General features: G+C 36.4%; 1 protein-coding gene across 4 annotated transcripts in view; it reads left to right on the forward strand.

The window, feature by feature from the left end:
• Positions 1 to 11,440: 11,440 nt before the first annotated feature.
• The window catches only part of LOC132618157 (uncharacterized), a 32,876-nt gene continuing 21,056 nt past the window's right edge, over positions 11,441 to 23,260 (forward strand). For 2 of the 4 annotated variants that reach the window (XR_009574004.1, XR_009574005.1), the window contains exons 1-13: positions 11,441 to 11,994; positions 13,013 to 13,114; positions 13,400 to 13,506; positions 13,591 to 13,691; positions 14,730 to 14,817; positions 17,541 to 17,629; positions 17,755 to 17,894; positions 18,002 to 18,164; positions 18,274 to 18,409; positions 18,513 to 18,609; positions 19,257 to 19,386; positions 22,906 to 22,965; positions 23,117 to 23,238. Coding sequence is in view for 2 of the 4 variants with exons in the window: in XM_060333219.1 (XP_060189202.1) it covers positions 11,696 to 11,994; positions 13,013 to 13,114; positions 13,400 to 13,506; positions 13,591 to 13,691; positions 14,730 to 14,817; positions 17,541 to 17,629; positions 17,755 to 17,894; positions 18,002 to 18,164; positions 18,274 to 18,409; positions 18,513 to 18,609; positions 19,257 to 19,386; positions 22,906 to 22,965; positions 23,117 to 23,238 (1,634 nt within the window). In the remaining 2 variants the exon portion in view is untranslated. The remainder of the gene's footprint in view (positions 11,995 to 13,012; positions 13,115 to 13,399; positions 13,507 to 13,590; positions 13,692 to 14,729; positions 14,818 to 17,540; positions 17,630 to 17,754; positions 17,895 to 18,001; positions 18,165 to 18,273; positions 18,410 to 18,512; positions 18,610 to 19,256; positions 19,387 to 22,905; positions 22,966 to 23,116; positions 23,239 to 23,260) is intronic. The other 2 variants (XM_060333219.1, XM_060333220.1) reach the window with 2 other exon arrangements.

The following is a 23,260-nucleotide window of genomic DNA, read 5'->3' on the forward strand; positions in this document are numbered from 1 at the left end:
TGGAGATCAAACGAGTCGACGAAAATTATTTTCGGAAAACTGTGGATTGTACGGTCCATTATACGGACCGTACAAAAGATACAGACCGTATATCTGGCCGTATAACCTGTCCAGAGAAGAGACTCCACTGAAACCATTATACGGTCACACATACGGACCGTATAAATTGTACGGACCGTATGTGTGTCCGTATAAATGTGTCGGGACAGATTGTGTATTAAATAAGGGTTCAAGTTTCATTTCATTTCATTTTCCCTTCACACCCCTTCTCTCTAAAACATCTCTCTACACTTCTCCAACAAGAATTCAAGGGGTATTTGTGATCAATTACATCAAACCAAGGAAATCAAGTGTAAGAAATCCATTAAAGTTCATCCAAGGCAAGGAATCCAAGTGAAGGTGAAACTAGAGTTTTGCTCAAGTGAAGTGTTTGCACTCAAGGTTCATTCCTACACCATCCAAGGTAAGTTTTATGGTATTTACATGTTGTTTAAAGGTGTTTGAAAGTTGAAAACACTTGGATTGTAGAAGGATATAGGAAATGGGTCATAAATATGAGAATAATGAGATTTTGAGTAGTAGTGTGGAATGAGTTATGAATTTTGATATGTTATGATTATAAGTATGTTATAAATGATATTGAGGACACGGGATAGGTATTATATGCAAGAAAACGTACTAGTTTACTATGACCATGATTATGGATGAATTAAGGTGGAATTGTGAAACGAGGGTAATGTAGATGAATGAAGATTGTTGGTTACGATATTGTGAACGTTATTATAAATGTTTGGGAGTTGATATACAATATTGGAAGAGTTGTATAAACAAAGGAAATGCTGCCCAATTTTCTCTAGCTTTAGTAAGCACGTTCATGTAATCGATTAGCTAATGTGAATGTGAATTCTCTTGAAGGTAGAAACGTGAGCCTTGAAGGAGAACAACCAAGCGATGGAAATTGTTAAACGAAAGAGGTATGTAAGGCTAGTCCTTTCTTTCTAAGGCATGAATCTTATGGTATGAATCCTCCTATCTCTCCATGATTTTCCTACATATTGGGATTTATGAATCTACGAGTATAAAGAACTTCATATGAGAAAAAGAAAAGAGATACGTTACGAACATGACAATACCGATGATGAATCTAAGTCTAGAAGTCATAAAGCTCATGATATGATATTCCTACGAAGCTAATGATCCTTATATGATTCCTATGATAGTATTTTCCTTACCCCTCCATGACTTTCCTACCTCCCGGAAAACTAAGAGCCTATGTTCATGAATAGCCATGTGGGATAAGATAAGAGGTATGTTACGAATGCGATAATGATGATGATGAGTCTAAGTCTAAAGAATCTAAGGCCTATAATATTATGGTTCTACAAGGCTAATGATCCATATTACGATCCATTGATGTTGTTCATTGACTACACTCACCTCATATGCTAATTCCTTCAAGTGAGGCATAATGCTTATGAATGCTCCATAATGGAATCGGGGGCTCTCGACCTTATGTCACCCCGACATTGTTATAGATTGTCTATAAGCTCAAATACATGTCCTATGACCAATGTTCCGAAGAGTTACGAGCCTATGTTCATAAGGGGTTCCATATGAGATTATGGTAGGAGATGTGTCATAGATATGATGATGGTAATGATGAGCCTTAGTTAGAGATTATAAAGTCTATCATGCGATATTATTACGAAGTTCATGCTACGAATACGATCCGATTCTCATAGATTGTCTTTAAATCCAAATGTATGCTCTATGAAAGGTTATGATCAGTTTATGAGATATATGTGATGATGATGATGACGATGTTGATAGTGATGATGATAATGATGACGATGATACTAGTGATGACGCTAAAGATATTTATGGGCTTTTATGTATATATATGTGCCTATGTATGACTATTATGAAACCTCGAGCTATATGGCCGGGTAGAATGTATATGAATATGTATATATTTATGTAACGCACGCGCGCACCTCTGCAGTTGGGTACGAATAACCTTGAAGCCTTGGTAGGGCCAGGTAGAGATAACCCTGAAGCCTTGGTAGGGCCAGGTATATGTAACCCTGAAGCCTTGGTTGGCCAGGTATGTATATGGTATAAATATGTATATGATATATGAATATGTATACGATATGGATATGTACATGATGTAGATAGGTACATGATATATGTAGGAAAAGCCCGGGAAATATGTATGTGATATTGTCGAGCCACTATGTGGCCGAATGCGGATAGCGTTAATGTGTACGAACAGATACGGTATTATGATACATGTATGATACGATGATGTACACGCTATGATGATACATGTACCGTGATAATATATGATATAGGCATGAAAGGTATTCTCCATTAAAAGTTACGCAGGTTATGTCTTCATCTCGTGTCTATGATTCTCTATTATGTTCATTTCATTCATGCTTTACATACTCAGTACAATATTCGTAATGACGTCCGTTTTCTTTGGACGTTGTGTTCATGCCCACAGGTAAGCAGGAGGAGACCCAGATTTGTAGAAGTCGATAAGCAGAGTTTTGAAAGCACTCCATTATTCCGGAGGTGCCTTTGAGTTACTATTTTATGTACATTTATGTTTTGGGCACGACGGGGTCATGCCCCGTCCATATGTCTAGTACTCTAGTAGAGGCTCGTAGATACGTATGTGTGGGTAGTATGGTCTCACGACTTTGATAAGCGTATATATGTACATATGTATTGTGTGTATTATAAAGATAGTCGAAGGGCTTATGTATATAAAGATAATTATGTTTCCAAATGAAAAAGAAAAATGATTTTTCTATGATTTGATGAATGAACGCTTAATGAGTATGACAAGTAGCAGAATGAGCGGTGCTCGGTGGTTAGCCCCGGGTACCCGTCATAACCCCTAATTGGGTCGTGGCATAATGGACTATCGGAGACGTCCCATGAAGTTTTGAAGGTACAAGCCATGGGGGGTACATAACAATGAAGTAAAGGATGAATTACGATCTCGTAAGTCATAAGCGGGAAGGACAACCTCAGAGCCAAAGGACATGACCACTATCAAGTATGATTAATGATAAATATCATGTATGGAGAGTTTCAGAAGATTCTGGGACCAAGCAAATCGAAGAAAAAAAGTTTGACGAAAATTTGGAAAAAGTTGACAGAATTTTGGCTCAAATTTGGAGGGGTATATCTCTGGGTATATCAGGAGTTTTAAGGTTTTTCAAAAGCCTAAAATGAAATTCGTCGAGTTTAATTTCCAACGCAACAAATCGTTCGTCAATACGACATCGGAATAGGGAGTTATGGGCATTTCAAAACGGACAGTCAGAGAAACCCGAACCTGGGCGGAAAATCCGAAAAGTTCACTTAAAAGCCCATTTATGTTTTGACCTGGCCCAATCCGAGTTTGGAACCTATAAAAGGGCCTCTACATTTCATTTTAGTCATTTTTCTTCAACTTCACAACCATCTAGAAACCTTCAAACATGTAATAACCCAATTTTTTTTAAATAAGGGTTTAATTGGTAATTTTAGCTAAAAAGGAATTTAAAAGAAAAAGAAAAAGAAATTATAATTAAAAAGAAAATTTGAAAAGAAGGAATTTAGTGGGCCAAGCCCAAAAAGGAAAAGGAAAAGGAAAAAAAAAAGGTTAAAGACTTCAAAAGTCCGATGGTCATCAGATGTGAAGGTTTAATTGTGGACAGCTGAAAGGAAATAAAAGAGACCAAGCAACAGAGGGAGAAAAACCAGTGGAAAAAAAAAGGAGAAAAAGAAAGGAAAAGAGGGGATAAAAATAAGAACTTTCATCCCAAATCATCAAGGTAATTATTCTAATCTTTTATTTAAGTTTGTTACATAATTATGGGTGAATCTTTAGGGTGAAATCATGGGGATATTTTGAGGAATTGAGAAAGTTTAGCTCTAGGGTTCTTCAACCAAAATCATTGATATGAAAGGGAAAATAGCGTCGGATTTTAGACTTCTATATATCGTTGGAATCCTCTCGTTAAGGCCTTTCCGAAAACATAAGTCTTGTCGGGTTTTGAACACATTGACAAGAGGACGTTTTCGGCCTTTAAAATTTGACTTTAACCGTTTAAGCCTCTAAAAATATAGAAGTGGCTTACCCTAAGGGTTTTGACCATTCTAAATCCGTTTTTGTGTAGTTTGAGGCAATCCGGAGACTCGAGAACGCAGTTTTGATTTATTGGGAAGTGTGCCTGAATTGTGAATTTAAGGTAAGTGAGACTTTAAGCTTTGGGTACTTGCTTTTCAAAACCCGTTTTTAAAATATGTTTTGTCTGCCTGGTCCATGTGTTGGGGCGAACGTGTGCTTGGCAAAATCGGTGGTCCTTAAGGCCAACCGCATATACTTTATTTTCAAATAATCCAAAACTCTCTTTATAAATTATTTGGTGATGTGATATAGCCGTGAGCCATGATATTGGGGCATTGTGTATGCTTCCCTTAGCATTGTGTATGGTTCTTGATTATATTGAGGCATTGTGCATGCTTCCATTAGCATTGTGTATGCTTCTTGATTATATTGGGGCATTGTGCATGCTTCCCTTAGCATTGTGTATGCTTCCAGACATATTTGGCACATTGTGTATGTTGCCGTGGATTCATAGTGTTGACTAATTCTTTAACTGCCACTTATGACGGTTCGTAGTGTAAATTGTGTTGAGATATATAATATATTTGATAAACAATGGTTTGGACCTTGGTTGCTATTATATAATGATATATTCATGTGCATAATATTTTTATGCTTGTTGTGTGTTTGTATTTTCTAACACTTGTTCCAGGGGTATTTGAAGTGGCGGGTCGAGGATCTTACTGGGTTATATTTATGTATAACCCACTCCTTACCTGCATGTCCATGCAGATACTGTCGTTGAGAACGAGGCTGGTAATTGAAGACTTCGTTAGTGGATTCTGTTGCTGAGGTGAGCCACCGCATTGTTCGTGGAGGCAGCCATTTCAGCTTTATCTAGTTTATTTTTAGTTATTTCTTTTATTTTGGGTTTACATGCCCGACACTCAAACTCATGTAACTCTGTTAGATGCTCCATGGTCTTAGCGTGGGATGTGGGCTAGAGATTCTTTTTATCTTAGCGTTGGTTGGTTTTCATAAATCGATTATGGATTTGGTTGGCTACTATTTCGCATTTTTATCATTAATAACGTTGTTGGACCTGCACTTATTTTATTTTAGTGCTATTATAAATGATTAAGATATGATATATAGTTCGCCTGGCGGGTGGTGTTTGCTGGGTGCCAATCACGTCTAGCGGGTATTTTGGGACGGGACAAAACATCTCCACACCTCTCTAGAATCTCCCATACTTCTCTCTCCATTATAAGAGTGTTCTTAAAGGTTCTCCACCATTCCAAAACATTCTATACCATCACAAAAGAGGATCAAACTCCAAAACCCCAAGCTAATTCATGGAGAAGGATTGTTCTTATCTCTACTTAATATTGTGATGAATTTGGTCTTGGAAGAAGTGGAGTAAGGTGAAGTTCTTCTAGTGTAAGTTATGTTCTCCATTCTATTTCGCATGATTAAGTTGATTTGAAGGTTTAGCAAGTCCTATAAAAGAAGAGAATCATAGTAGAGAAGTTGCAAAGTATTAAAGTGAAGATGATGACTATGGAATGAATTTGAAAGGAGATTTTGGATTAATTTGAGATTAAATTGAATATAATTCTTTGATCATGGTATTGTGGATATTGTTATGATTGGTTGAGAAATTGGGAAAAACATTGTGTGGGATGTTTTATGGAGTATATTGGTGTTGATGATGATGTTGTTGATATTAGTATTGCTATTGTTGTTGTTTTGTTGGTATTGTGATTTCGGGCTAGGGATATAAATAGAGGAGATGTTGTCCGAATTTGGGCATATTTTAAAAGGAATTAATTTGAAGGCTTAAGATAGGCATATGACGATAAGCCTAACAGTGGTATGGATTCTCTTGAATGTAGATTTACGAGCTTGGAAGGATAAACGTTAAGTAGTAGGAGACTAAAAAGGTATGTTAAGGCTGTTCTTTCTTTTCTTTGGCATGATTTCTACTATTGAGCCACCTTTGACTATTCGCACCAAGATGTGCTATTCATGAAGATCATACTCAGGTTACCATAACCCTATTGTAATAATTTTCTCCAGTTAAGGACGGGTATAAGAATAGTTAGGTTATATAAGATGATAGAATGACAAAAGGAATAACTAGTGTACATGTTGTTTACAGGCTATAACGTTGCCTTTAAGTTATCATTATATGTTTGTGTATGCCTAGCCTATGAGCCATGGAGTTGTTACCTGCCTATGAGTCATGGAGTTGATTATACTTGACCTACGGGTCATGGAGTTGCTTATACCTGACCTACAGGTCATAGAGTTGATTATACCTGGCCTATGAGTCATCGAGTTATCTATGCCTGACCTTCGAGTCACGGAGTTATATCTATAGAATTATGTTATCTTGCCTTAGGTGAGAGGCAACCCAGGTAGAGTACCTCCAGATGCTTTCTTGAGATATCAAAAGTACAGTTTGTTATTTCATTTCAGTTGTTATCTTGTCTTACATACTCGGTACATTATTGTCACGTCTCAAAATACCCGCTAGACGTGATTGGCACCCAACAAACATCACCCGCCAGGCGAACCATATATCATACTCTTAATCATTTATAAAAGCACTAAAAGACAATAAGTGCAGGTCCAACAACGTTATTAATGATAAAAAAAAACGTGAAATAGTCGCCAACCAAATCCATAATCGATTTATGAAAATCAATCAACGCTTAAGATAAAAGAATCTCTAGCCCACATCCCACGCTAAAACCATGGAGCATCTAACAGAGTTACATGAGTTTGACTGTTGGGCATGTAAACCCAAAATAAAAGAAATAACTAGAAATAAATTAGATAAAGCTGAAATGGCTGCCTCCACGAACAATGCGGTGGCTCACCTCAGCAACAGAATCCACTCACGAAATCTTCGATTACCAGCCTCGTTCTCAACGACAGTATCTGCATGGACATGCAGGTAAGGAGTGAGTTATACATAAATATAACCCAGTAAGATCCTCGACCCGCCACTTCAAATACCCCTGGAATAAGTGTTAGAAAATACAAACACACAACAAGCACAAAAATATTATGCACATGAATATATCATTATATAGTAGCAACCAAGGTCCAAACCACTGTTTATCAAATATATTATATGTCTCAACACAATTTACACTACGAACCGTCATAACAACATTTAAAGAATTAGTCAACACTATGAATCCATGGCAACATACACAATGTGCCAAATATGTCAGGAAGCATACACAATGCTAAGGGAAGCATACACAATGCCCAAATATCATCAAGAAGCATACACAATGCTAAGGGAAGCATACACAATGCCCCAATATAATCAAGAAGCATACACAATGCTAAGGGAAGCATACACAACGCCCCAATAAAATCAAGAAGCATACACAATGCTAAGGAAAGCATACACAATGCCCCAATATAATCAAGAAGCATACACAATGCTAAGGGAAACATACACAATGCCCCAATATCATGGCTCACAGCTATATCACATCACCAAATAATTTATAAAGAGAGTTTTGGATTATTTGAAAATAAAGTATATGCGGTTGGCCTAAAGGACCACCGATTCTGCCAAGCACACGCTCGCCCCAACATATGGACCAGGCAGACAAAACATATTTTTTAAAACGGGTTTTGAAAAGCAAGTACTCAAAGCTTAAAGTCTCACTTACCTCAAATTCACAATTCAAGCACACTTCCCAATAAATCAAAACTGCGTTCTCGAGTCTCCGTATTGCCTCAAACTACACAAAAACGGATTTAGAATGGTCAAAACCCTTAGGGTAAACCACTTCTATATTTTTAGAGGCTTAAACGGTTAAAGTCAAATTTTAAAGGACGAAAACGCCCTTTGGTCAATATGTTCAAAACCCGACAAGACTTGTGTTTTCGGAAAGGTCTTAACGATAGGATTCCAACGATATATAGAAGTCTAAAATCTGACACTATTTGCCCTTTCAAATCAATGATTTGGTTGAAGAACCCTAGAGCTAAACTTTCTCAATTCCTCAAAATATCCCCATGTTTTCACCATAAAGATTCACCCATAATTATGTAATAAACTTAAATAAAAGATTAGAGTCATTACCTTGATGATTTGGGAGGAAAAGCTTTATTTTTTTCTCCTCTCCCTTCTTCTCTTTTTCTCCCTTTCTTCTACTGCATTTTGTTTTTCCTTGTTTCTGCTTCTATCGTTTCTGGTTTTCTATTCTAGTCTAATGCTCATCAGACTCTTATTCCTTTTTCTCTTTATTTTCTTTTTCTCTTTTTTGTGGGCTTGGCCCACATCTCTTTTTTCCTTTTTTTTTCCCCTAAAGGACCCTTTAATCCTCCTTTTCTTTTATTTTGTACCACTTAATTCTTCTATATATATATTTTTTATTTCCTTCTTTTATTTAAATTACCAACTAAGACTAAAAAAAAATATGGGTTATTACAATAATTTCGTACTAACGTCCCTTTTGCTTGGAGGTGCTGCGTTCATGCCCGCAGGTTCAGGTAATCGGACAGACGATCCAGCTCGGTAGGCCTTCCACTCAGCCGCAGTCAGTGCACTCCACTTGGTCCGGAGCTGCAGTCCCTTTGTGGTATGCTATTTTGACATGTATTTATGGGTATGACGGAGCCATGTCCTGTCCTTTCTACAGCTCGTGTTCCCTAGAGGTCTGTAGACAGTTGTACGTAGTTGGGATGTTATGTAGCCTTGTTGGCTCTCAGTTTTGTTGTTCAACCTACGTAGTAGCCTCGTCGGCTTGCTCAGTTGTGTATATACATTTTGGGTGTGTGTGTGCCCAGTTCAGACGAGATAGTCAACATTTATATAGATTACTCTATATAATAAGAGGCAATCCAAATATTTTGTCGTCCTTGGTTGGATTCCAACCAGGCTTTTCAACCAAAAGGCTCCCTCCTATTAATTTGCCCCTAAATTTGTCCTTTATTGCTTGAGCTACTATAGGGTATGATGCAAAAACAAGGCACTTTCAAGCCTTTTCTAGGCATCTTTTGATCAGTGATGTGATATGTACTTCATATGCCTCATTTTTACTTTTACTATATTTCTTTAATGCTGCTCTTTTTGTTTCAATTTATGTGCACAATTAAGATTTCGAGAGTCAAATAAGTTTAATTTTGATTGTGAATTAAGCATGAAATCTTTAAATCTTTTGAAATAATATTTACATACTAGGAAATTACGTAAAAAGTACTATAAGTCACAATACTTGATAATTTAAAATATTTAAAAGATATATGAAAATATCCGTCAAAGAAAGACTTATTTGAATCTCGAAATTCAAAAAGTGCCACATAAATTGAGAAAGAGTGAGTACTTAGGCAGCCACATCCACTTTGGTAAATTTAGAACGTTTCAAGGTCCTTTTTAAAACGTTTAAGAAATTTTATACTGTGATAATATCAACTATTTTCATCGTCCACTTTTACTTGTCCACTATACTAAAAATTAATGTCGAGTTTAATAAATCAAGACATTGATAATTTACCCTTATTATTAACTATAGTCATTTCCAATGCATTTCCCAATATAATAAATTCAATGTCTCTGGGAAATGCATTTGTGTCATGTATTTGCTTGAAGGTAAAAAAAGAAAAAAAAAAAACCTAAAGTAACGACAAAATAGTCTTTGTTCAATTTTCGAATACTTTTGCACAATTTAAATGTTTAAAAGTATTTGGTTTTTAAAAGTTTGCACAAACATCGAATTAATTTTTCAATAATTTATTGTCACAAAGAGCTGTAAAAAAATAAAAAATAATTATAAATATAATTTTTAATCTTAATTTTGGGCCCGGGTTCTATATTACTCTATGTTTTTACTACTTAATATAAGTGAGGATCCAAGTTTTTTGTAGTCCTCACAAAAAATTTGATCCTCTAATATTGTGACATGTAGCTTTCCTTTTGACTTTTCTTACCCAATTCTCATTTTCCACTCATTTTTTTAATCCATTTCTATTGGTTCCTAAAATTATGGTATATTGCTATTTATAGTACTTTTTGTGAATCTTTTTTTTTCCGTGGTACTTTTAGCTTTCATATTTAGTCCAAATAAATATTTTGTTATATAATTAAGAAGATATTAAGTCTTATATACCAAATTTATCATTTTTTAGATAAGTGAATTTTTACACAATCAAAAAATCATATTAAATGGACACTCTTTAATTAAGGTGATTTAAGTGAGGATCCATGAGTTTTATAGTCCTCACAACCTCAAAACTTTCATTTTTACCCCTATTTTGGCCTTTATTTACATAGCTACCTATATGTAACTTGGTAAATTTTAAAAAGTTTGATAACAATTATACTCCAAAAACACATTTCACTAGCATAAAGCCCTGACACGTAGAATTATGAGTGAAAAATTAATAAATATCAAAAGAAATCTATTTCTATCTAAAATAACAATCGCGTGCTCACAAATTTATAAAAATAATTTTCAATTTATCACGTTAGTTTATAGGATATCAAATTACTTGTGCCCTTTTTTGTATTTGCTAATTTTCCTACCAAACTTATTTTCTCATAAATATTTTTCTTAAGAAAACTATCTAATTATATGACGAATAAACTTTAATAATTATGAAAATTTATAAACAAAATATGATTAACATGCAATTACATTAAATTAATTATGTACTAAAAAGGTGACACAATTTATTCTTATTTAATAAGAATTACGCATTATATTTATATTGTGAGTTTGGGCCCGAGCTTAACACGGGCCTCCAATAACTAGTGTATATATATATATATATATATATATCCATCCAGATTACGGCCTCGCTGGCTTGTTGGTATTGTCTGTGTGCAGGTAGACCTTAGCAAAGTTTCAGATTTAGAGTGGTTCACTTGGGCCTAGTTCGGCACCGAGTGCCGGTCACGCCGCTCCAGATTTGGGGCGTGACATTTATGTACCATGATAGTATCACGGAAGACTGAGGAGTGTCTCATTGAAGAACTGAAGCAGCTCTCCATGATAGCATCACAACATATGTATATAACATGATGGTATCATAAAAGTTTTTTTGAGAAAAGTGTTTCTTTTGAATAAATGAACATAATACCATCTCAGTATATTTATATACCATGTTAATATTATAATTTTGGGGGCATTTTTGGTAAATAGTTTTAGGGTCATCAAAGTAAGAGGAACGAGGAACGAGTAAGTATTTTGTTTTCAGGGACAATGCGTTCTTTTTCAAGAATTTATGTCCCGCCAAGCATAAGTTAAAGATTGACAAATTCTAAAGACCAGCCCATTTGAAGGCCAAACCGTACAATTTCTTCGTACTTTTACAATAGGTACTTCCCCATATGGGCCCAAAGCTGATGGGCCCAGAAAATATCAAAAGCCGAATTCGACAAAGTAATCAGGAATTCATGATGCGAACCAACACACTCACATTTCTCTGGTTCTTCCTCTTTGATTGCTTTTTGTCTCGATTCGAATATTTTCTTATTCAACTATATCATTAATCCACAGGTATATTCTAATTAATTCTGTATACGAATAGAGAATATACATATTGTACTAAGTGATGGCGTGGAGGTTGAGTTCGGGTGATATAGCCGGATTCAAAGTACTGTTTAGTATGTTGATTATGTATGGATTGATATCAGTACTTGTATACTCAATCATTCACATGAAATTCATCACACCTCTTGCTATTGACGCTCCTCCTCATCGCTTCTCTGAAGCCAGAGCTATTGAGCATATTCGCGTCTTATCTAAAGATATTGGTGGTCGTCAGGAAGGACGTCAAGGTTTGAGATTAGCTGCACAGTATATTAAGAAACAGTTGGACATGATTAAGGAAAGAGCTCAACCTGGTATTAGGTTGGATAACTTCTTTTAACTTTGGATTAATACATAGACACTTGCCACCAATTCTGTTTGGACACTCCAACTAAGGATTGAGCCAGGGGCGAATTTATATATTAATTTTTGGGCAGTTCATGGTCTCTCCGTAAAATTAGGTATTTTATGTATATATTTTTTAAAATTGGTATAATTTATCCGCTGGCCACCCGTGTTACGAAAACGCTAACTGGTGCACTTGGTTGAATCTTGAGTTATTAACCTAGAGGAACGTGTTCAACCTGGTATTAGGTTGGATAACTTGCTTTAACTTTAGCTTAATACATCCATTTAGACAAACACCTGAACACATGATAAAGTGTCACTATTAAACACTTAGGGGTTGTTTGATAGCTGGTTTGGGAGGTGAGTTATGTAGGTATTAAATTTTGCATAAGTAAATATCATATAAAATTAATACGGTGTTTGGTTTGCAATTTAGAAATCCGCATTACTAATACACGTATAAATTAGGAGAATTTATTTATTATTTTAGGCATGGCATAAGGTGGAATAACTAATACATGAATAACTTTTATATGAATAATTAAACACAGCATAACAAATCCTTACATAAAAGATACATAGATTCCCTCAGAATTACTAATCCTTGTATTACTAATATCTGCATAACTCTATCTAGCTACCAAACGACCCCTTACAGTTCAAATTTTGAAAAAACTTTTGTGTGTATTCTCAAATCTCAAGTGTCTATTAGGTAGCTAAGTTTATCACATAAAATTTATCATAATCTTTAAGTATACACATCAGTCTCAATTGGAATAGGCCTGAGGTTTTATGGGTTATTGAGGCAAATTAGGAACACCATATTATGTGTTCAGGGGCTCAATTAGAATAATCCTTAGTTTTAGTGTCTAAATGAAATTTGCTGGCAAGTTTAAGGGGCTGTCTATGTGTTAAGTCTTTTAACTTGGTAAACTCATCTTTTCTTCACTTAATTCCTCAACTGACAATTACACATTCATTATTCTTGCAGAATAGAGATAGAGGAGACTATTGTTAATGGCTCCTTCAACATGTTCTTTTTACACCATAGCATCTCTCTCACTTATAGGAATCATACAAATATTATTATGAGGTATAGTTGCTCATTATCCACCAACACTTTTTGTTCTTTTTCTTAAACCATAAAGATAAGTGAGTGTTATTACCTGAATTCATCAATTAAAGGAATTTGCTCATTCACACCATCTTTTGTTTTTGAAAAAAGTTCCTTACACTGTCCTTGATAATGAAAAACCTGAACAAGTTAAAGATATCTTTTGGACAAATATATTTGATTGGCAACCTCACATAGGGGTTTTAACTTTTTCATTCAAATATGCAACAACTTGAAACTGAAAGTAGGACAAATTAATTTCAGAATGTCATCAGTGGATTCAGGAGAAAATGATTCTGCAGTTTTGGTGAATGGCCATTTTGATACTCCACCTGGTTCTCCAGGAGCTGGTGATTGTGGTTCATGTGTTGGTATGTATATCTTATTTTCCGGATGAATGATGATGTCTTAGTTGGTTATATCTATCTTGACTGCACTATGCCTTACTCAAACAGCATCAATACTCGAGCTAGCAAGACTTTTTGTTCATTCCGGCTGGATTCCACCTAGACCAGTTATATTTCTATTTAATGGAGCTGAAGAACTGTTTATGCTGGTAAGAAGATCCTTATTTGGGACCCATGACAATTTCTTTTGATATTTCCTTTTTTAAATGGTTACAATTTGGATTTTCTCATGTATGACGCATGATTTTGGGCTTTGATATTTTCTCTCATCTTTTATTAAGAATAATGGACTTAAAGAATCATGAGCTATGCTTGTTGTATTGAAGTTCTAGGAAGTAGGTGCCACTTTTCCATGACTTCCTAGTGCACGTTTCTTAGAAAATTATGCGATTCGGCAGTATTTCAGCTTTCCTTAAATTTTTATTCTCCTATCTCTGTCCTTTGTGCTTCTTAGTCTAATAGTGAAAGATGTGATGACTATACATTGTCAGAAACACATATTTATTTTATCAAATAGTTTTCTGAAATATCTGGAATGAAATTTGGTACTATTCATTTCAAACTTTAAAAGCTTTCATAGTGCGGGATATTTATTATATTTGTTGGACAGGGTGCTAAAAGATTGGTTGCATGATGTTGATGATAGATACTTCTGTCAATTCTGAGTCATATTAGATTTGAGGCATTATCTTTCTCGGGTGATTGATAAAGGGGGCTCTTTAAGATCTTCTACTACCCCATCTTTACCTCCAGGATAGGTTTTCATACCGCTTACTATAGGCCCTCTGGTTATCTTTAAGTGTATTGATCAACAGTTTTAAAAATCAGAGAACAATGATAAGGTTCTGCCTCCTTCAATTTCTTAGTTCTTCCTTCTGTTCCTTGCTAACTGTGATCTTGTTTGCATATCTTTTCTGATCAATAGTATCCGCTTACAATCTCGGGTTGTAGTTCAATGGAGACACTCACATTCATTCGAGCATCCATATATATACATTGTCTTTAATGACTAATGTCTCATGGCTTTGAACTTGGATATCTAAAGCTGTGTGAATCTCTTCCACGAGCTCAAGGAATTGTAGTTATCTCAATTGTCATTGTCGGTGTTCAGAATGCTTTATGTAGATCAGTAGTTGATTAAAAAAACAAGCAATTTAAGCACAAGAGTTTGCTGATGATTTTTCCAGGGTTCGCACGGTTTCATAACTACACATAGATGGAATCAGACGATTGGAGCATTTATAGATGTTGAAGCTTCTGGGACCGGAGGCCTTGGTAAGTACATGCATTCATACTATTGTGCCATGTTTATGCTTGCTGGTGCGATGTTGTAATTGTGACAATGATTTGAACATGACCTTTTTCATTATACGAGCTGCCAGCTATTGCAAGCTTGTAAAGAGGGATACATGTAAAGCATAGGGATGAACGTAAAGCATAATTTTTGCTGTTGGCAAATGCTAAAGTAATTGATATTTCTTACATCGGTTAAACTTAAGGTTGTAATTTTCTTATATGGTCTTGGACAATCATCGCCACTTGAATTAGCTTTTGGGTTAAGTTAAGGGCCACGATTCATTTTTTCAACATGATAGCCAAACCCATCTCTGATGTTAGGCTATCCAATGCTGGACCACCCATGTTATGTTACTCTAAGCTCTAGGTATTAAGCCCTGCAGGTGCTAGAACTCACATCGGTCAAGTGTATAGGTTATAATCTCTTTATATAATCTTGAGCAATCCTTGCCACTTCTGCTGCCTTTTGGAGTTGAGTTGGTCCAAGTTCCATTTTCTCAAAAAAACTGTATTTAATTATCTATAAATCAAGAATATCATCCTACGAACAATAAATTGAAAGTGAATTTGACCTTTATGGGGCATCTATCCATCACTATCTCTACTAGGGTGTCATGCTCAATTTATACTTTCCATTTTAGTCTGTTTAAAAGGGGATGTCACTTTACACTTAATAAATTATCAAAGAGAAAAACTCTCTCTTGAAAGCTGTCCCAATGTCCAAACTTCCTATGTTTTCCTTTCAGGCACCTTTCTAGCTCCAATGGAAAGGAAAACTTTCTTCATCGCCGGTGATAAGTCCTTTGAACTAAAAGACGTCATTGAGTCTCACAGCAGTTGGTTCGTTGTCATCGAGTGAGATTGTCGTTTCAACCCTAGCTCATGAGGTTCAATCAAGAATGAACAAAATTCCATATTCAAACGATGATTCTAGCTCAATATATACCCCAAACAATTGCCTCAAACTCGTATTAAAAAATGGGGTAGAAACATTACCTTTTTAGTTTTGAGCCCTAGGTTGAATCTGGTGGAGATACTTGGAGGTTAGATGGATTCCTACGGATTTGAATCCGTCAATTTGCTAGAACTTACGCAAAATAACTGTTAAATTCAAAATCGCATCAAGAACACTTACCTAGGGTGTACTGATCAGAGAGAGGCTGTTCCTTCTCTCTAGAATCCCAAGAAGACCCAAAAGTTTTCTGGTGTTTCTGTCTCCCCGCAATGCCTATATTTGTAGACAGATTTCTCTTGCTTCATTTCTTGCTTCACGGGACAGGCTGCGAGCTACAGAGCCCTTGCTCGCTGGGGATTTCGCTGGATCCAAGATTTTATTGCTTACAGGCCACAATACTTCGCGAACGGGGCTGCGAGCGAACTGGACAGCTCTGCTACCCTTAGGTAAGACAGTGATAACTTTCTCGACAAAGCTCGGATCGACGAACGGTTTAATCCATTGGAAACTGGACTCGAAGGGCTACAATTTTAATTTGAACACCTTGGCCAAATTCTTAATAGGTTTTGAGATATACCCTGTCAAAGTCGGGTCATATGTTAGTTCTTTCCTACTAACATTTTCAACTTTGCTTTTTAGCTTCCTTTGGCCACTTTACCACCTCAACTACTTCCAATAACTCCCATTGATATGTTAACATATTCTTATGATGATACCGCTCTCGTGTAGGGCCTGGTTCACCACTGGTTCACCTTGAATATGCCGGTAAAATTTAATTGGCCAAAAGGCCTTTCATAGACGTTAAGTCACTTCCATAAAATTTTGTTATCCTTGTCCCGTGTTCCTACCACTCATATGCCCTCGTGTGGGTCCCACACCTTGGCTTTATCGGCCACTGGGTCTTTTCTCCCCTATGAGAGGGATCAGACAAGGGGAATCTTTCTCTCTCCTTTTCTCTTGTCTGAAAAGAAACATAAGATGTTTTGATGGATTTTCAACTCAAATATGCTTTCTTGAGGCTAGTTGTCTAGTTAACCAATATAGCTGGGCTAATCTTTCCCCTCTAAATTATTTAGATGTCTTTTTGGAAATTTGTCAGCTTAGCGCTTTATAAGTTGTTTTGTATCTCTTGAGCTGACAGGTCTTTAGCTTTCTGGAATTTGTCAGCTCTTTAGCTTTATAATCTTTTTTTATCTGTTAAGCTGAAAAGTTCTCTTTTGTAATCTTTGCATCCTCTGGATGCTTTTAATGATATCTCATTTACTTCATCAAAAAATTGTTCAAGTTATGGTATTCTTTTTTTTTTTTTTTTTTTTTTTTTTTTGACAAGGTAACAAACAGTGTATATTAATCATCAGCACAAAGTGCTGGCATCCAAAAATTTACAGCATTGAATCTACATCCAAAAGAGTAAAAACAAAGACTATCTCTAATTCCTATTTCATCTTATAAGGATCCTAGGATGTCTACAATAGAAACAGGGTCATCTATATACTCAGAAGTCAGAACTGAACCAATAACAAAAACTTAGAATGCAATTCATTTTGATCCTTTGCAACGAGTTCAAGTTATGATATTCTACTAATTGGTGCACCATCCTTAAGACTACACATTCTGAATGACATGTTAAATTGACCAAATTATCTACTCCATGAGGAGAGTTGAGCATTCAATTCTTAAATCTTTCCATCTCTATGCCATTGATATTGTTAAAATTTTCACCTGCTGTGCATTGTTGGATTTACAGATTTAGTTTGCCAATCTGGACCTGGGTCCTGGCCTTCACATGTTTATGCTCAATCAGCACTATATCCTATGGCAAATAGTGCGGCTCAGGTTCACAGAATATTGTCTACTACTTAAATCAGTTTCTTGATATCTATCTATCTATCTATCAGTTTCTTTCAGCGATGGGTGATTGATATGGCGTTAAAATTTTCTATTTTCCTATGTGTTTGTAGGATCTTTTTGGTATAATTCCTGGTGATACAGACTACAGAATGTTTGCCCAAGATTTTGGCGATATTCCTGGCCTGGATATTATCTTTCTCCTCGGGGGTTATTTTTATCATACCGCATCTGATACTGTTGAAAGACTATTGTATGCATCACAATTGCTGTTTTGGTATAGTTCACCAAATTGAAATTTTAAGACCGTTGTGTCTTTTTGGGAACTTGCTCTGATACATTAGAATTTTTTCCGACTAGACCTGGAAGCATCCAAGCACGTGGAGACAATTTATTAAGAATAATCAAAGCCTTCGCCAACTCGTCTTACCTGCAAAATGCACATGAAAGGAGATTAAAATCTGCTGTCAATAGATCTGACAATGAACGTGCAGTGTTCTTTGATTACTTGTCGTGGTTCTTGGTAAGCCAACACTTCTCAAGATGAAGAGCGATTCTATTTATTTTCTTATATATGAAGTGGAATTAAATTGCAAATTAACTATGAGTACCTATTGTCGTCCTCATTGTAGATATACTATTCGCGAGAGCAAGCTATGTTACTTCATAGTTTACCTCTTGTCATCTTTTTTCTCATGCCACTTCTGTTACGCTTTCCAACTTGGGGACTGACCTCTTCTTTTGCAACCTTTTATGATTTTCTTAAAGGTAGGTAATGTGCATACTTCAATTCTCTCTCGTTGGAATATTGCTCTTAAAAGCCTCGTTTCTCTGTCCTGCTAGTTTAAAATGGTTATTGGCTGTTATGCAGGAGTGTTATATCATACTTCTGCAATTTTGCTAGCAATTGTTTTTCCAGCTGCCTTTGCTGTCATAAGACTGCTGTTTTCTGGTCAGTCAATGAACTGGTATGCGTTTGCTTATTCTTGAGATTGCATTCTCCGAGTTTATTGGAGAATTATTATTTTTCAATTTTGTTTGAGTGTCTGGTAAAAGTTTCGGTCATGAGTTCAAGCAGCGGAACAGCCTCTGGCAAAAATGCCAGCTAAGGCTGCATACAATAGACTTAATGTGGTCTGCTTCTTCGAGGGCCACTTACATATCGGGAGCTTAGTGCACCAAGCTTTCCTTCTAACATTTGACTGTCTGGTCTTCTACTCCATGACAGCAATATTCCAATACTTTTAAACTTAGTATCCTGATATAGTTAATGAAAATTTGGGTGCTACCTTAAAAGAAAAATTTTGTGGAAGCTGTGACTATTAGTTCGCTTATGCCCATTTCACTACTTTAAATCTTTGTATTAAAATATGAACGTCTTAGTTAAGTAACATAATGAGACCAGGCAAAGAAATGTTGCATAAGTGGAATGCCTCAAGTTGCTTTTAATTGTTTGGCCTTCAAATTTTCACCTGTCAAATTACTAGCATATTTTTGCTTTATAATGGACTTTGGTGTGCCACATCCTCATCAAGCTGCTTGCACTTTGACACCAATAAACAGAAATTTTCACTTGACTTTGAGAAACTTTTTGCTAAATTGTTTTCATGAATAGGTTTTCTACACCATATTTGGCATTCATGATGTTCGTACCCTGTTCACTTGCTGGGATGTTGATTCCAAGAATGCTCTGGAAAAGCTTCCCTCTGAGTCAAGATGATTCTGTCCTGAAGTTGTCAAAAGAGGTACAACTTTATATCTTTTTAATATTGTTTTGGTAAAGATGTCTACTTTTCATATGTATGTTTTCTTGTTCCATATGTTTTCTTGTTCCATCTCTTCCTTTCTTATATCTTACAAATATGTACGAGGTCAAAGATCTATCTTTTTCTTTATTCACGCATTACACTGCAGACTGATTTCGATATATTTTATTTGTAATTCCATTGTACTTTCTGACAGCCATTAGAGAGAATTTTAGATTTCAAATTAGTAATAGGAAGGAAGGAAGAAGAAATAAAGCTGATATCATCTGCTTGTTTTAGGACTTCTTAGGTACATTGTCCGGTGATTTTTTATTGGGGTTTAAACAACTGATTGTTTTTTATCATTTGGTTATTCAATCTACTTTGTGTCACGACCCAAAATTCTGGGACTTGTCACCGGCACTCGACAACCTCCTTGTCGAGCGAACCAACCTTACTCAATTCATTCATTTAGTGATTAATGAAACAAACAAAAACGGGGAATAAATCCAATTGAAATGGTAAAATAGATAATGCAAGGCTAATTCAAATGTAACACTGAGCTAGAAATAGGTCTAACGCTGAGTCAAGAGCATCTAAGATTTTGGGAGTACATAACAATGTCCGAAACGGAAATAAACTGATAAAGAAGTATTAGCTACCATAAAACTAGAGTGGTTGGCTCACCACTGATAACTGCAACTCGTAAACTCAACCACGAGGTTTGCTAGAGCTTAGATCAGTATCTGCAATAAATGCAGGATGGAAGAGGGGTGAGTACGGTTACTCAGTAAGTATCATTAACCGTCCCCAATAAGGTTGCGGCGAGAGTCGTGATACGAAAATAAACCTTTTAAATAAAACCCTTACATATATCATCATCAAGAATAATAATATGCACATACCTGCAACAACTTTGCAACCGCATAAAATCGATGCACAGAAAAAAACATATGAGAATATGCACAAAGTCAAGCATATAACAGTAAGAAAGTATATGTCGATATGCACAAATAAGCTCACAACTTTCAATAATCAACCGACGTGCCCATTATCATGCACACTGCCATAGGGTCTACTAAGGCAAATGACCTGTGAGGGAGGGCCCAATCCACTTGCAAACCAAGACGTGAATCCACACGCTCGCAATTGAATCCCACATATTCAATGTAAACCAAATACGTAAATCAACATACATAAGAACGTTGTAAGGCAAGTCTATAGGCCACTGCTTCGATCTTCATCAAGATATCAAGGGAGCAGCCTTCAAAAGAACATGGTATGTAGGTCTCACGAGGTTTTTTTTTTCTAAGACTTAAGATTCCGAAGGAACCTTCAAGACTGGGAGATGGAAGAGTTTCATAATTTGATTGAGTTTTGGTATGGGCTAGTCACTCCAAACGACTTGCCGGATGTATGGAGATGGTAGGAGAGTGGAGATGGGATTTTCAGGTTTAGCTCTTATTATAAGAAGCTACCTGTGAGAGAGGAATGTACTCTCCCCCATGACTCTATATGGATTCCTAAAGCACCGAGGAAGGTGTGTTTCTTTGTCTGGTAGGCGGCTAGGGGCGTGATCTTAACGACAGAGAATCTGAGAAAGAGAAGGATCAACTATGTTAGTTGGTGCTTTATGTGCAAGAGTATAGGTGAAAATGTTGATCATCTTCTTTTGCATTGTAAGGTGGCTAATCGGTTATGGAGGGTGCCCTCAATTGGTTTTAGATGCAATGGGTGATGCCGGGTAAGGTCTGCGTACACTCTACCCTCCCCAGATCCCACATTGTGGGAATTTACTGGGTATGTTGTTGTTGTTGCTGTTGGGTGATGCCGGGTACAATGAAGGAGGCTTTGCAAAGTTGGACTCATAGGACTGGAAAGAGAAGCCTAAGAGCATGGAGTGTTGTCCCCTTAGCAATCATGTGGGGTCATTTGGAAAGAAAGAAATAGGAGGGCATTCGATGGGGTGGAACAAGATTTTGTAAAATTGCATAGGAGTGTTTTGTCTCTAGTTACTTTTTGGTGTACTCAGGAGGTCCCTATTTGTATAAAGGATTGGATCTCTTTTGTTGAGAACCATATTTTGATGTAGGTTCTCTTCTTTTGGTATATGGCTTGTATACGGAGTTTCCCCAATTGTCAATAAAATTATTTACCTTATCAAAAAAAAAAAAAAAAAAAAGAACTCTAGTCACGTCTCCTTTTTTCCGGGTAGAAATTTTGCCTGATCTAAGTTGTCTGAAGCTGTTCTTCTATTACTTTGACCTCATCAAAGCACTTCTGAACCAAATATTGACCCAATAGCCTTATTTCACCCTGTTCAAACTGTCCAACTGGAGAATGATACTGTTGCCCATACAATGCCTTACACAGGGCTATCAGAATGCTAGACTGGTAGCTTTTATTGTACGCTAATTCAGCTAAAGGTAACTGGTCATTCATTTGACCTCCAAAGTCGATGACACATTCTGTCAACATATCCTCTGAGGATCTGAATAGCTCGCTTGGACTGATCATCAGTCTGTGGGCGAAACATTGTGCTAAGCTCAACTTCAGTACCCAAAGCCTTTTCCACTGATTGCCAAAACTGAGCTGTAACCGATGTCCCTCCATCAGTTATGATAGAAATGGAGACCCTGACTATCTCTCGAATGTAATTCTGCGCAAGTTTTTCTCCTTAGTAGATAGTCTAACCAGTAGAAAGTGCGCAAACTTAGTTCATCCTGTAGCTTAGTTCTAAAAAGGGAAAGAACTGTTGAAAAAGACTGTTGTATCTGTCACTGATGACCTCCGCGATCACTGCAATTGCGCGAAACTCCCTACCCAACCCCATCGCAAAAGCGGCTCATCATATGCAAAGGCGGACATAACCACAAACCTACATTCTTTGCAAAAGCGGACCAAATGACCCAAATCGGAAAGGTGATCACCCTCAGCTAGTCAACTTGCGTTGCAATCGCAGTTCCCCTGGCGGCAAAAGGCGTCGCACCCACCAACAGTTCTTCCAAGGTTTTCATGATCTAAAATACATCCTGACCCCGAAACTCAACCCAAGTCATACCAACAAGTCATAAAATATAATATGAAATCATAAACATGCTCGAAACATAAATTAGAATGCAAATACTCAAAACGAGGGGTTGGATGGTTACATTTTGTGACGAGTATTAGGAATAGGAATGAAAATGAGGGAGGGGAGAAATGGGCAGTCTAGGTTAGGTAACACCCTTGTCAGTTAATGCTAGATGAGGACTTTTTTGCCTGTGCCGGGGGGTGGGGTGTGGGGGTGGGTTGGGGAAATTTAAGTGTCAAGTGCTGCTTTCATCTCCAAATTCTGTTCCATAATAATTATTAACTATGCATTGGGTGGTTCAGTTATCCTCTTCCTGAATTATATAGAAATTTTATCGTCAAAATGCCATGTATGTGGACTGTGGAGTTTAAAAGATTTATTATTTTATTGCAAAGATCGTTCAATGTTACAAGTTCTTTCTTCTTTTTCTTTTTGACATTTTACAGGAACTAGTTTTTGAAGCTAGATTTTGGGGAGCATTTGGGTTCTATTCCATTTTAACATTGGTGAGTAATTTTTTCTCTATAAGTTAATCTGCATTTCATTTTCTTCTTTTGCGGTAGATTGACTTTGTCACTTCAGTTTTGTGGAACTTGGTGAAGTATGTGTGTTTTCTATTTGATTAAAAATTGAAATGGCTAAATGGCTTCCTCCAAGCAGGCTTACCTTGTTGCTGGGCTGAGCGGAGGTTTCTTGACATTTGTAATGTCAGCATTCATGCTTCTTGCTTGGATTTCCTTTCGCCTGTCTATGAAGTCCTTTGTTGTCAGATCATTTAGGTATATCTGTTTCACTGCTTAC

The sequence above is a fragment of the Lycium barbarum genome, chromosome 11, assembly GCF_019175385.1.
Source record: "Lycium barbarum isolate Lr01 chromosome 11, ASM1917538v2, whole genome shotgun sequence".
Taxonomy (NCBI): Eukaryota; Viridiplantae; Streptophyta; class Magnoliopsida; order Solanales; family Solanaceae; genus Lycium; species Lycium barbarum.